The sequence below is a fragment of the Anomaloglossus baeobatrachus genome, chromosome 9 (genome assembly GCF_048569485.1).
Source record: "Anomaloglossus baeobatrachus isolate aAnoBae1 chromosome 9, aAnoBae1.hap1, whole genome shotgun sequence".
NCBI lineage: Eukaryota > Metazoa > Chordata > Amphibia > Anura > Aromobatidae > Anomaloglossus > Anomaloglossus baeobatrachus.
Window position 1 is genome coordinate 222568717 of NC_134361.1, and position 14323 is coordinate 222583039.

Here is a 14323-nt window from a genome sequence, read left to right on the forward strand (position 1 = left end):
ATATAGGAAAATCCTGGTGATTGGTGCACTTTAAAGGGCCACTAACCCCAAAGTTCTCAGCTTATATCAGTTCAGTAGCGTTATAAGATTAAGGGTCCCTCTGTAAGTAGTAGTTGAAGAGACCAGATTACTACTTAATATAGGATGAGGTGTCCTGTCCTCATAAAAAAGGATTGGGCATACTGGATTTCAACATGTCCAATCCTTTTTTTTTCCCCACAAGTGACCTGGTAGCAGTTTATTCCCCCTATCCCCACATATACGGGGGTGTAAGCAATAGTTTGGGGGTGACTGGGCATTTAGATGGCTACCTTTATGCCTCTGACTCCAAGGGGACAGGTGGCAGCAGAGGCCGCAGTATTGGGCAGAGGTGCTGAAGTGTTCACAATCCCCCCGCCCTCACAGAGCAGGTCAGGCGGTACTCCCTGCACTAGAGTGCTCCTATTTATTATTCATGTCTATTAATGTATTTATTTAAGCCGTGACTTTTAGCGGAGCGGATCTCAGTGGCTGCTGCCTCCGCTGTATTGGATTTTCGCATTTACTGAATCTGTGTGTAATCGTCTACGGCTGATAATGTCCAATATAAAATATGCGGATGAGATTCTTCTATAATAAAACCGTTCCTCCGAGTGGCAGCGGTCAGCAATTTATGCCCCACGAGGGAGAATGACATCAACACTCACCCGAGGAAGCAAGGTGGGGGGTCTAGTGGAAGCTTTCTGATGAGGGGCCTGCACTGACTACTGGGGAAGTGGACGGAGCCTGCACTGACTACTGGGGAAGTGGACGGAGCCTGCACTGACTACTGGGGAGTGGACGGAGCCTGCACTGACTACTGGGGAAGTGGACGGAGCCTGCACTGACTACTGGGGAAGTGGACGGAGCCTGCACTGACTACTGGGGAAGAGGATGGAGCCTGCACTGACTACTGGGGGAGTGGACGGAGCCTGCACTGACTACTGGGGGAGTGGACGGAGCCTGCTGTGATTACTGGGGAAGTGGACGGAGCCTGCTGTGATTACTGGGGGAGTGGACGGAGCCTGCTGTGATTACTGGGGAAGTGGACGGAGCCTGCTGTGATTACTGGGGAAGTGGACGGAGCCTGCACTGACTACTGGGGAGTGGACGGAGCCTGCACTGACTACTGGGGAGTGGACGGAGCCTGCACTGACTACTGGGGAAGTGGACGGAGCCTGCACTGACTACTGGGGAGTGGACGGAGCCTGCACTGACTACTGGGGAAGTGGACGGAGCCTGCACTGACTACTGGGGGAGTGGACGGAGCCTGCACTGACTACTGGGGGAGTGGACGGAGCCTGCTGTGATTACTGGGGAAGTGGACGGAGCCTGCTGTGATTACTGGGGGAGTGGACGGAGCCTGCTGTGATTACTGGGGAAGTGGACGGAGCCTGCTGTGATTACTGGGGAAGTGGACGGAGCCTGCTGTGATTACTGAGGAAGTGGATGGAGCCTGCTGTGACTACTGGGGGAGTGGACGGAGCCTGCTGTGATTACTGGGGGAGTGGACGGAGCCTACTGTGATTACTGGGGGAGTGGACGGAGCCTGCTGTGATTACTGGGAAAGTGGACGGAGCCTGCTGTGATTACTGGGGAAGTGGACGGAGCCTGCACTGACTACTGGGGAAGTGGAGGGAGCCTGCTGTGATTACTGGGGGAGTGGACGGAGCCTGCACTGACTACTGGGGGAGTGGACGGAGCCTGCACTGACTACTGGGGGAGTGGACGGAGCCTGCACTGACTACTGGGGGAGTGGACGGAGCCTGCACTGACTACTGGGGGAGTGGACGGAGCCTACTGTGATTACTGGGGAAGTAGACGGAGCCTGCTGTGATTACTGGGGAAGTGGACGGAGCCTGCACTGACTACTGGGGGAGTGGACGGAGCCTGCTGTGATTACTGAGGAAGTGGACGGAGCCTGCAATGACTACTGGGGAAGTGGACGGAGCCTGCTGTGATTACTGAGGAAGTGGACGGAGCCTGCTGTGATTACTGAGGAAGTGGACGGAGCCTGCTGTGACTACTGGGGAAGTGGACGGAGCCTGCTGTGACTACTGGGGAAGTGGACGGAGCCTGCTGTGATTACTGAGGAAGTGGACGGAGCCTGCTGTGATTACTGAGGAAGTGGACGGAGCCTGCTGTGACTACTGGGGAAGTGGACGGAGCCTGCTGTGATTACTGAGGAAGTGGACGGAGCCTACTGTGATTACTGGGGAAGTGGACGGAGCCTGCACTGACTACTGGGGGAGTGGACGGAGCCTGCTGTGATTACTGAGGAAGTGGACGGAGCCTGCTGTGACTACTGAGGAAGTGGACGGAGCCTGCTGTGACTACTGAGGAAGTGGACGGAGACTGCACTGACTACTGAGGAAGTGGACGGAGCCTGCTGTGACTACTGGGGAAGTGGACGGAGCCTGCTGTGATTACTGGGGAAGTGGACGGAGCCTGCACTGACTACTGGGGGAGTGGACGGAGCCTGCGGATGAGATTCTTCTATAATAAAACCGTTCCTCCGAGTGGCAGCGGTCAGCAATTTATGCCCCACGAGGGAGAATGACATCAACACTCACCCGAGGAAGCAAGGTGGGGGGTCTAGTGGAAGCTTTCTGATGAGGGGCCTGCAATGACTACTGGGGGAGTGGACGGAGCCTGCACTGACTACTGGGGAAGTGGATGGAGCCTGCTGTGAATACTGGGGGAGTGGACGGAGCCTACTGTGATTACTGGGAAAGTGGACGGAGCCTGCACTGACTACTGGGGGAGTGGACGGAGCCTGCTGTGATTACTGGGGAAGTGGACGGAGCCTGCTGTGATTACTGGGGAAGTAGACGGAGCCTGCTGTGATTACTGGGGAAGTGGACGGAGCCTGCACTGACTACTGGGGGAGTGGACGGAGCCTGCTGTGATTACTGGGGGAGTGGACGGAGCCTGCTGTGATTACTGGGGGAGTGGACGGAGCCTGCTGTGATTACTGAGGAAGTGGACGGAGCCTGCTGTGATTACTGAGGAAGTGGACGGAGCCTACTGTGATTACTGGGGAAGTGGACGGAGCCTGCACTGACTACTGGGGGAGTGGACGGAGCCTGCTGTAATTACTGAGGAAGTGGACGGAGCATGCTGTGACTACTGAGGAAGTGGACGGAGCCTGCTGTGACTACTGAGGAAGTGGACGGAGCCTGCACTGACTACTGGGGAAGTGGACGGAGCCTGCACTGACTACTGGGGAAGTGGACGGAGCCTGCACTGACTAGAAGTGGACGGAGCCTGCACTGACTACTGGAGAAGTGGACGGAGCCTGCACTGACTACTGAGGAAGTGGACGGAGCCTGCACTGACTACTGGGGAAGTGGACGGAGCCTGCACTGACTACTGGGGAAGTGGACGGAGCCTGCACTGACTACTGAAAAAGTGGACGGAGCCTGCTGTGACTACTGGGGAAGTGGACGGAGCCTGCTGTGACTACTGGGGAAGTGGACGGAGCCTGCTGTGACTACTGGGGAAGTGGACGGAGCCTGCTGTGACTACTGGGGAAGTGGACGGAGCCTGCACTGACTACTGGGGAAGTGGACGGAGCCTACTGTGACTACTGGGGAAGTGGATGGAGCCTGCTGTGACTACTGGGAAAGTGGATGGAGCCTGCTGTGATTACTGGGGAAGTGGACGGAGCCTGCTGTGACTACTGGGGAAGTGGACGGAGCCTGTACTGACTACTGGGGAAGTGGACGGAGCCTGCTGTGATTACTGGGGAAGTGGACGGAGCCTGCTGTGACTACTGGGGAAGTGGAGGGAGCCTGCTGTGACTACTGAAGAAGTGAACGGAGCCTGCTGTGATTACTGAGGAAGTGGATGGAGCCTGCTGTGACTACTGGGGAAGTGGACAGAGCCTGCACTGACTAGAAGTGGACGGAGCCTGCACTGACTACTGGGGAAGTGGACGGAGCCTGCACTGACTACTGAGGAAGTGGACGGAGCCTGCACTGACTACTGGGGAAGTGGACGGAGCCTGCACTGACTACTGGGGAAGTGGACGGAGCCTGCACTGACTACTGGGGAAGTGGACGGAGCCTGCACTGACTACTGCGGAAGTGGACATAGCCTGCTGTGACTACTGGGGAAGTGGACGGAGCCTGCTGTGACTACTAGAGAAGTGGACGGAGCCTGCTGTGACTACTAGGGAAGTGGACGGAGCCTGCACTGACTACTGGGGAAGTGGACGGAGCCTGCACTGACTACTGGGGAAGTGGACGGAGCCTGCACTGACTACTGGGGAAGTGGACGGAGCCTACTGTGACTACTGGGAAAGTGGATGGAGCCTGCTGTGACTACTGGGGAAGTGGACGGAGCCTGCACTGACTACTGGGGAAGTGGACGGAGCCTGTACTGACTACTGGGGAAGTGGACGGAGCCTGCTGTGATTACTGGGGAAGTGGACGGAGCCTGCTGTGATTACTGAGGAAGTGGACGGAGCCTGCTGTGATTACTGGGGAAGTGGACGGAGCCTGCTGTGATTACTGGGGAAGTGGACGGAGCCTGCTGTGATTACTGGGGAAGTGGACGGAGCCTGCTGTGATTACTGAGGAAGTGGATGGAGCCTGCTGTGACTACTGGGGGAGTGGACGGAGCCTGCTGTGATTACTGGGGGAGTGGACGGAGCCTACTGTGATTACTGGGGGAGTGGACGGAGCCTACTGTGATTACTGGGAAAGTGGACGGAGCCTGCACTGACTACTGGGGGAGTGGACGGAGCCTGCACTGACTACTGGGGGAGTGGACGGAGCCTACTGTGATTACTGGGGAAGTGGCGGAGCCTGCTGTGATTACTGGGGAAGTAGACGGAGCCTGCTGTGATTACTGGGGAAGTGGACGGAGCCTGCACTGACTACTGGGGGAGTGGACGGAGCCTGCTGTGATTACTGAGGAAGTGGACGGAGCCTGCAATGACTACTGGGGAAGTGGACGGAGCCTGCTGTGATTACTGAGGAAGTGGACGGAGCCTGCTGTGATTACTGAGGAAGTGGACGGAGCCTGCTGTGACTACTGGGGAAGTGGACGGAGCCTGCTGTGATTACTGAGGAAGTGGACGGAGCCTGCTGTGACTACTGGGGAAGTGGACGGAGCCTGCTGTGATTACTGAGGAAGTGGACGGAGCCTACTGTGATTACTGGGGAAGTGGACGGAGCCTGCACTGACTACTGGGGGAGTGGACGGAGCCTGCACTGACTACTGGGGGAGTGGACGGAGCCTGCTGTGATTACTGAGGAAGTGGACGGAGCCTGCTGTGACTACTGAGGAAGTGGACGGAGCCTGCTGTAACTACTGAGGAAATGGACGGAGCCTGCACTGACTACTGAGGAAGTGGACGGAGCCTGCTGTGACTACTGGGGAAGTGGACGGAGCCTGCTGTGATTACTGGGGAAGTGGACGGAGCCTGCGGATGAGATTCTTCTATAATAAAACCGTTCCTCCGAGTGGCAGCGGTCAGCAATTTATGCCCCACGAGGGAGAATGACATCAACACTCACCCGAGGAAGCAAGGTGGGGGGTCTAGTGGAAGCTTTCTGATGAGGGGCCTGCAATGACTACTGGGGGAGTGGACGGAGCCTGCACTGACTACTGGGGAAGTGGATGGAGCCTGCTGTGAATACTGGGGGAGTGGACGGAGCCTACTGTGATTACTGGGAAAGTGGACGGAGCCTGCACTGACTACTGGGGGAGTGGACGGAGCCTGCTGTGATTACTGGGGGAGTGGACGGAGCCTGCTGTGATTACTGGGGAAGTGGACGGAGCCTGCTGTGATTACTGGGGAAGTGGACGGAGCCTGCTGTGATTACTGGGGAAGTAGACGGAGCCTGCTGTGATTACTGAGGAAGTGGACGGAGCCTGCTGTGACTACTGAGGAAGTGGACGGAGCCTGCTGTGACTACTGAGGAAGTGGACGGAGCCTGCACTGACTACTGGGGAAGTGGACGGAGCCTGCACTGACTACTGGGGAAGTGGACGGAGCATGCTGTGATTACTGGGGAAGTGGACGGAGCCTGCACTGACTACTGGGGAAGTGGACGGAGCCTGCACTGACTACTGGGGAAGTGGACGGAGCCTGCACTGACTAGAAGTGGACGGAGCCTGCACTGACTACTGGAGAAGTGGACGGAGCCTGCACTGACTACTGAGGAAGTGGACGGAGCCTGCACTGACTACTGGGGAAGTGGACGGAGCCTGCACTGACTACTGGGGAAGTGGACGGAGCCTGCACTGACTACTGAGGAAGTGGACGGAGCCTGCTGTGACTACTGGGGAAGTGGACGGAGCCTGCTGTGACTACTGGGGAAGTGGACGGAGCCTGCTGTGACTACTGGGGAAGTGGACGGAGCCTGCACTGACTACTGGGGAAGTGGACGGAGCCTACTGTGACTACTGGGGAAGTGGATGGAGCCTGCTGTGACTACTGGGAAAGTGGATGGAGCCTGCTGTGATTACTGGGGAAGTGGACGGAGCCTGCTGTGACTACTGGGGAAGTGGACGGAGCCTGTACTGACTACTGGGGAAGTGGACGGAGCCTGCTGTGATTACTGGGGAAGTGGACGGAGCCTGCTGTGACTACTGGGGAAGTGGAGGGAGCCTGCTGTGACTACTGAAGAAGTGAACGGAGCCTGCTGTGATTACTGAGGAAGTGGATGGAGCCTGCTGTGACTACTGGGGAAGTGGACGGAGCCTGCACTGACTAGAAGTGGACGGAGCCTGCACTGACTACTGAGGAAGTGGACGGAGCCTGCACTGACTACTGGGGAAGTGGACGGAGCCTGCACTGACTACTGGGGAAGTGGACGGAGCCTGCACTGACTACTGGGGAAGTGGACGGAGCCTGCACTGACTACTGCGGAAGTGGACATAGCCTGCTGTGACTACTGGGGAAGTGGACGGAGCCTGCTGTGACTACTAGGGAAGTGGACGGAGCCTGCTGTGACTACTAGGGAAGTGGACGGAGCCTGCACTGACTACTGGGGAAGTGGACGGAGCCTGCACTGACTACTGGGGAAGTGGACGGAGCCTACACTGACTACTGGGGAAGTGGACGGAGCCTGCTGTGACTACTGGGGAAGTGGACGGAGCCTGCACTGACTACTGGGGAAGTGGACGGAGCCTGTACTGACTACTGGGGAAGTGGACGGAGCCTGCTGTGATTACTGAGGAAGTGGACGGAGCCTGCTGTGATTACTGGGGGAGTGGAGGGAGCCTGCTGTGATTACTGGGGGAGTGGAGGGAGCTTGCTGTGATTACTGGGGGAGTGGAGGGAGCCTGCTGTGATTACTGGGGGAGTGGAGGGAGCTTGCTGTGATTACTGGGGGAGTGGAGGGAGCCTGCTGTGATTACTGGGGGAGTGTAGGGAGCCTGCTGTGATTACTGGGGGAGTGGAGGGAGCTTGCTGTGATTACTGGGGGAGTGGAGGGAGCCTGCTGTGATTACTGGGGGAGTGGAGGGAGCCTGCTGTGATTACTGGGGGAGTGGAGGGAGCCTGCTGTGATTACTGGGGGAGTGTAGGGAGCCTGCTGTGATTACTGGGGAAGTGGACGGAGCCTGCTGTGATTACTGGGGAAGTGGATGGAGCCTGCTGTGATTACTGGGGGAGTGGAGGGAGCCTGCTGTGATTACTGGGGAGTGGATGGAGTCTGCTGTGACTACTGGGGAAGTGGATGGAGCCTGCTGTGATTACTGGGGGAGTGGAGGGAGCCTGCTGTGATTACTGGGGAAGTGGATGGAGCCTGCTGTGACTACTGGGAGAGTGGACGGAGCCTGCTGTGATTACTGGGGGAGTGGACGGAGCCTGCTGTGATTACTGGGGAGTGGAGGGAGCCTGCTGTGATTACTGGGGAGTGGAGGGAGCCTGCTGTGATTACTGGGGAAGTGGATGGAGCCTGCTGTGACTACTGGGGGAGTGGAGGGAGCCTGCTGTGATTACTGGGGGAGTGGAGGGAGCCTGCTGTGATTACTGGGGAGTGGATGGAGCCTGCTGTGATTGCTGGGGGAGTGGAGGGAGCCTGCTGTGATTACTGGGGAGTGGAGGGAGCCTGCTGTGATTACTGGGGGAGTGGAGGGAGCCTGCTGTGATTACTGGGGAGTGGATGGAGCCTGCTGTGATTGCTGGGGGAGTGGAGGGAGCCTGCTGTGATTACTGGGGGAGTGGATGGAGCCTGCTGTGATTACTGGGGAGTGGATGGAGCCTGCTGTGATTGCTGGGGGAGTGGAGGGAGCCTGCTGTGATTACTGGGGAGTGGATGGAGCCTGCTGTGATTGCTGGGGGAGTGGAGGGAGCCTGCTGTGATTACTGGGGAGTGGAGGGAGCCTGCTGTGATTACTGGGGGAGTGGAGGGAGCCTGCTGTGATTACTGGGGAGTGGATGGAGCCTGCTGTGATTACTGGGGGAGTGGAGGGAGCCTGCTGTGATTACTGGGGAGTGGAGGGAGCCTGCTGTGATTACTGGGGGAGTGGAGGGAGCCTGCTGTGATTACTGGGGGAGTGGACGGAGCCTGCTGTGATTACTGGGGGAGTGGAGGGAGCCTGCTGTGATTACTGGGGAGTGGAGGGAGCCTGCTGTGATTACTGGGGGAGTGGAGGGAGCCTGCTGTGATTACTGGGGGAGTGGAGGGAGCCTGCTGTGATTACTGGGGGAGTGGAGGGAGCCTGCTGTGATTACTGGGGAGTGGAGGGAGCCTGCTGTGATTACTGGGGAAGTGGACGGAGCCTGCTGTGATTACTGGGGGAGTGGATGGAGCCTGCTGTGATTACTGGGGGAGTGGATGGAGCCTGCTGTGACTACTGGGGAAGTGGATGGAGCCTGCTGTGATTACTGGGGGAGTGGATGGAGCCTGCTGTGATTACTGGGGGAGTGGAGGGAGCCTGCTGTGATTACTGGGAGAGTGGAGGGATCCTGCTGTGATTACTGGGGGAGTGGACATAGCCTGCTGTGACTACTGGGGAAGTGGATGGAGCCTGCTGTGATTACTGGGGGAGTGGAGGGAGCCTGCTGTGACTACTGGGGAAGTGGATGGAGCCTGCTGTGATTACTGGGAGAGTGGAGGGATCCTGCTGTGATTACTGGGGAAGTGGATGGAGCCTGCTGTGACTACTGGGGAAGTGGATGGAGCCTGCTGTGATTACTGGGGAAGTGGATGGAGCCTGCTGTGACTACTGGGGAGTGGATGGAGCCTGCTGTGACTACTGGGGAAGTGGATGGAGCCTGCTGTGATTACTGGGAGAGTGGACGGAGCCTGCTGTGATTACTGGGGGAGTGGATGGAGCCTGCTGTGATTACTGGGGAGTGGATGGAGCCTGCTGTGATTACTGGGGGAGTGGATGGAGCCTGCTGTGATTACTGGGGAAGTGGATGGAGCCTGCTGTGACTACTGGGAGAGTGGACGGAGCCTGCTGTGACTACTGGGGAAGTGGATGGAGCCTGCTGTGATTACTGGGAGAGTGGACGGAGCCTGCTGTGATTACTGGGGGAGTGGACGGAGCCTGCTGTGATTACTGGGGGAGTGGATGGAGCCTGCTGTGATTACTGGGGGAGTGGATGGAGCCTGCTGTGATTACTGGGGGAGTGGATGGAGCCTGCTGTGATTACTGGGGGAGTGGATGGAGCCTGCTGTGATTACTGGGGAAGTGGATGGAGCCTGCTGTGATTACTGGGGGAGTGGATGGAGCCTGCTGTGATTACTGGGGGAGTGGATGGAGCCTGCTGTGATTACTGGGGAAGTGGATGGAGCCTGCTGTGATTACTGGGGAGTGGACGGAGCCTGCTGTGATTACTGGGGGAGTGGACGGAGCCTGCTGTGATTACTGGGGGAGTGGATGGAGCCTGCTGTGATTACTGGGGGAGTGGAGGGAGCCTGCTGTGATTACTGGGGAGTGGATGGAGCCTGCTGTGATTACTGGGGGAGTGGATGGAGCCTGCTGTGACTACTGGGGAGTGGATGGAGCCTGCTGTGATTACTGGGGAGTGGAGGGATCCTGCTGTGATTACTGGGGGAGTGGAGGGATCCTGCTGTGATTACTGGGGAGTGGAGGGATCCTGCTGTGATTACTGGGGGAGTGGAGGGATCCTGCTGTGATTACTGGGGGAGTGGAGGGATCCTGCTGTGATTACTGGGGAAGTGGATGGAGCCTGCTGTGATTACTGGGGAGTGGACGGAGCCTGCTGTGACTACTGGGGGAGTGGACGGAGCCTGCTGTGACTACTGGGGGAGTGGATGGAGCCTGCTGTGATTACTGGGGAGTGGAGGGAGCCTGCTGTGATTACTGGGGGGAGTGGAGGGAGCCTGCTGTGATTACTGGGAGAGTGGACGGAGCCTGCTGTGATTACTGGGGAGTGGATGGAGCCTGCTGTGATTACTGGGGGAGTGGAGGGATCCTGCTGTGATTACTGGGGAGTGGAGGGATCCTGCTGTGATTACTGGGGGAGTGGAGGGATCCTGCTGTGATTACTGGGGGAGTGGAGGGATCCTGCTGTGATTACTGGGGAAGTGGATGGAGCCTGCTGTGATTACTGGGGAGTGGACGGAGCCTGCTGTGACTACTGGGGGAGTGGACGGAGCCTGCTGTGACTACTGGGGGAGTGGAGGGAGCCTGCTGTGATTACTGGGGGAGTGGAGGGAGCCTGCTGTGATTACTGGGGAAGTGGAGGGAGCCTGCTGTGATTACTGGGGAAGTGGAGGGAGCCTGCTGTGATTACTGGGGGAGTGGACGGAGCCTGCTGTGATTACTGGGGGAGTGGAGGGAGCCTGCTGTGATTACTGGGGGAGTGGAGGGAGCCTGCTGTGATTACTGGGGAAGTGGAGGGAGCCTGCTGTGATTACTGGGGAAGTGGAGGGAGCCTGCTGTGATTACTGGGGGAGTGGAGGGAGCCTGCTGTGATTACTGGGGAAGTGGAGGGAGCCTGCTGTGATTACTGGGGAAGTGGAGGGAGCCTGCTGTGATTACTGGGGGAGTGGAGGGAGCCTGCTGTGATTACTGGGGAAGTGGATGGAGCCTGCTGTGATTACTGGGAGAGTGGACGGAGCCTGCTGTGATTACTGGGGAAGTGGATGGAGCCTGCTGTGATTACTGGGGAGTGGACGGAGCCTGCTGTGACTACTGGGGGAGTGGACGGAGCCTGCTGTGACTACTGGGAGAGTGGACGGAGCCTGCTGTGACTACTGGGGGAGTGGATGGAGCCTGCTGTGATTACTGGGGAGTGGAGGGAGCCTGCTGTGATTACTGGGGGAGTGGAGGGAGCCTGCTGTGATTACTGGGAGAGTGGACGGAGCCTGCTGTGATTACTGGGGAAGTGGATGGAGCCTGCTGTGATTACTGGGGAGTGGACGGAGCCTGCTGTGACTACTGGGGGAGTGGACGGAGCCTGCTGTGACTACTGGGAGAGTGGACGGAGCCTGCTGTGACTACTGGGGGAGTGGATGGAGCCTGCTGTGATTACTGGGGAGTGGAGGGAGCCTGCTGTGACTACTGGGGAAGTGGACGGAGCCTGCTGTGATTACTGGGGAGTGGATGGAGCCTGCTGTGATTACTGGGGGAGTGGAGGGATCCTGCTGTGATTACTGGGGAGTGGAGGGATCCTGCTGTGATTACTGGGGGAGTGGAGGGATCCTGCTGTGATTACTGGGGGAGTGGAGGGATCCTGCTGTGATTACTGGGGAAGTGGATGGAGCCTGCTGTGATTACTGGGAGAGTGGACGGAGCCTGCTGTGATTACTGGGAGAGTGGACGGAGCCTGCTGTGACTACTGGGGAGTGGATGGAGCCTGCTGTGATTACTGGGGGAGTGGACGGAGCCTGCTGTGACTACTGGGGAGTGGATGGAGCCTGCTGTGATTACTGGGGGAGTGGATGGAGCCTGCTGTGATTACTGGGGAAGTGGATGGAGCCTGCTGTGATTACTGGGGAGTGGACGGAGCCTGCTGTGACTACTGGGGGAGTGGACGGAGCCTGCTGTGACTACTGGGGGAGTGGATGGAGCCTGCTGTGATTACTGGGGAGTGGAGGGAGCCTGCTGTGATTACTGGGGGAGTGGAGGGAGCCTGCTGTGATTACTGGGGGAGTGGATGGAGCCTGCTGTGATTACTGGGAGAGTGGACGGAGCCTGCTGTGATTACTGGGGGAGTGGATGGAGCCTGCTGTGATTACTGGGGGAGTGGACGGAGCCTGCTGTGATTACTGGGGAAGTGGATGGAGCCTGCTGTGATTACTGGGAGAGTGGACGGAGCCTGCTGTGATTACTGGGGAAGTGGATGGAGCCTGCTGTGATTACTGGGGAAGTGGATGGAGCCTGCTGTGATTACTGAGGAAGTGGATGGAGCCTGCTGTGATTACTGGGGGAGTGGAGGGAGCCTGCTGTGATTACTGGGGGAGTGGAGGGAGCCTGCTGTGATTACTGGGGAAGTGGAGGGAGCCTGCTGTGATTACTGGGGAAGTGGATGGAGCCTGCTGTGATTACTGGGAGAGTGGACGGAGCCTGCTGTGATTACTGGGGAAGTGGATGGAGCCTGCTGTGATTACTGGGGAGTGGACGGAGCCTGCTGTGACTACTGGGGGAGTGGAGGGAGCCTGCTGTGATTACTGGGGGAGTGGAGGGAGCCTGCTGTGATTACTGGGGGAGTGGAGGGAGCCTGCTGTGATTACTGGGGAAGTGGACGGAGCCTGCTGTGATTACTGGGGAAGTGGAGGGAGCCTGCTGTGATTACTGGGGGAGTGGAGGGAGCCTGCTGTGATTACTGGAGGAGTGGATGGAGCCTGCTGTGACTACTGGGGAAGTGGACGGAGCCTGCTGTGATTACTGAGGAAGTGGACGGAGCCTGCTGTGATTACTGGGGGAGTGGATGGAGCCTGCTGTGACTACTGGGGGAGTGGATGGAGCCTGCTGTGACTACTGGGGAAGTGGACGGAGCCTGCTGTGATTACTGAGGAAGTGGACGGAGCCTGCTGTGATTACTGGGGGAGTGGATGGAGCCTGCTGTGATTACTGGGGGAGTGGATGGAGCCTGCTGTGATTACTGGTGAAGTGGATGGAGCCTGCTGTGATTACTGGGGGAGTGGATGGAGCCTGCTGTGATTACTGGGGGAGTGGATGGAGCCTGCTGTGATTACTGGTGAAGTGGATGGAGCCTGCTGTGATTACTGGGGAGTGGACGGAGCCTGCTGTGATTACTGGGGGAGTGGATGGAGCCTGCTCACCTCTGGCTGAGACCCTTCTGTACATGCAGGGTATCCAGCTCTTGCATGCTGCCACGGCTGACGGAGACAGTGGAGTTGGCAAGTCGTATGGCACGGCGCTTGGCTCGTCGCGGGCAGCAAGATGTAGTTAGACCCTGCTGGGAGGAGACGGAGGTGCTGCGGCTGGTCCGGTACCCGATAGACTCGGTCATCAGCGCTTCACTGTAGGTGTGCTCATCCGTGAATTCGTGGCACTGGGAACAGGAAAAAAAAAAGAGGAGAAGGAGACAGCGATACAAGCTCCCGCCGTGCAGACACCAGAGCGTGGCACCTACACTGTATGGCCACAAGTATGTGGACTCCTCCAAACTCCTGAACACCACTCGAGGTGTTCCTGCACACGCTCTATATAAATAACCCAGCGGGGGTCATAAAGGTGGAGCCACGTGACAGAGGAAGAGTCAGGTAGCCTGGTCCTACAGGGTTGGTTTAGGTCCAGGAAGACAACATTCGCCATCTTGAGCCCAGTCTAAATCCTGCGCATGCGCAGTTGTCTTCTAGTCCAAGCACCTGTAAAGCTGGATGTATTTGTATTACCGTGTCTGGCCGGCTGCACAAGTGTCAGACGCTGACAGCCTGTGAGCAGAGGAGACCTGTGCATGTTTCACTGCGCATGCACCACAACTACGACACCATGGCGCATGCGTCTCAAATAGGACAGACAATGGCGCATGTGCTACAACCAGGACACACAATGGCGCATGTGCTACAACCAGGACACACAATGGCGCATGTGCTACAACTAGGACACAGAATGGTGCATGCACCACAACTAGGACACACAATGGTGCATGCGCCACAACTAGGGCACACAATGGTGCATGCACCACAACTAGGACACACAATGGTGCATGCGCCACAACTAGGACACACAATGGTGCATGCACCACAACTAGGACACACAATGGCGCATGGGCCACAACTACTGTAGGACACACAATGGTGCATGCGCCACAACTAGGACCCACAATGGTGCATGCGCCACAACTAGGACACACAATGAAGTATGCACCACAACGAACAGATAATGGCACATGTGCCAC

General features: G+C 57.8%; 1 protein-coding gene across 1 annotated transcript in view; it reads right to left on the reverse strand.

The window, feature by feature from the left end:
* KCND1 (potassium voltage-gated channel subfamily D member 1) overlaps positions 1-14323 on the reverse strand; it is an 87850-nt gene that overhangs the window by 4244 nt on the left and 69283 nt on the right. The window contains exon 6 of the mRNA XM_075324611.1: positions 13242-13474. Within this exon, the coding sequence (XP_075180726.1) occupies positions 13242-13474 (233 nt within the window). The remainder of the gene's footprint in view (positions 1-13241; positions 13475-14323) is intronic.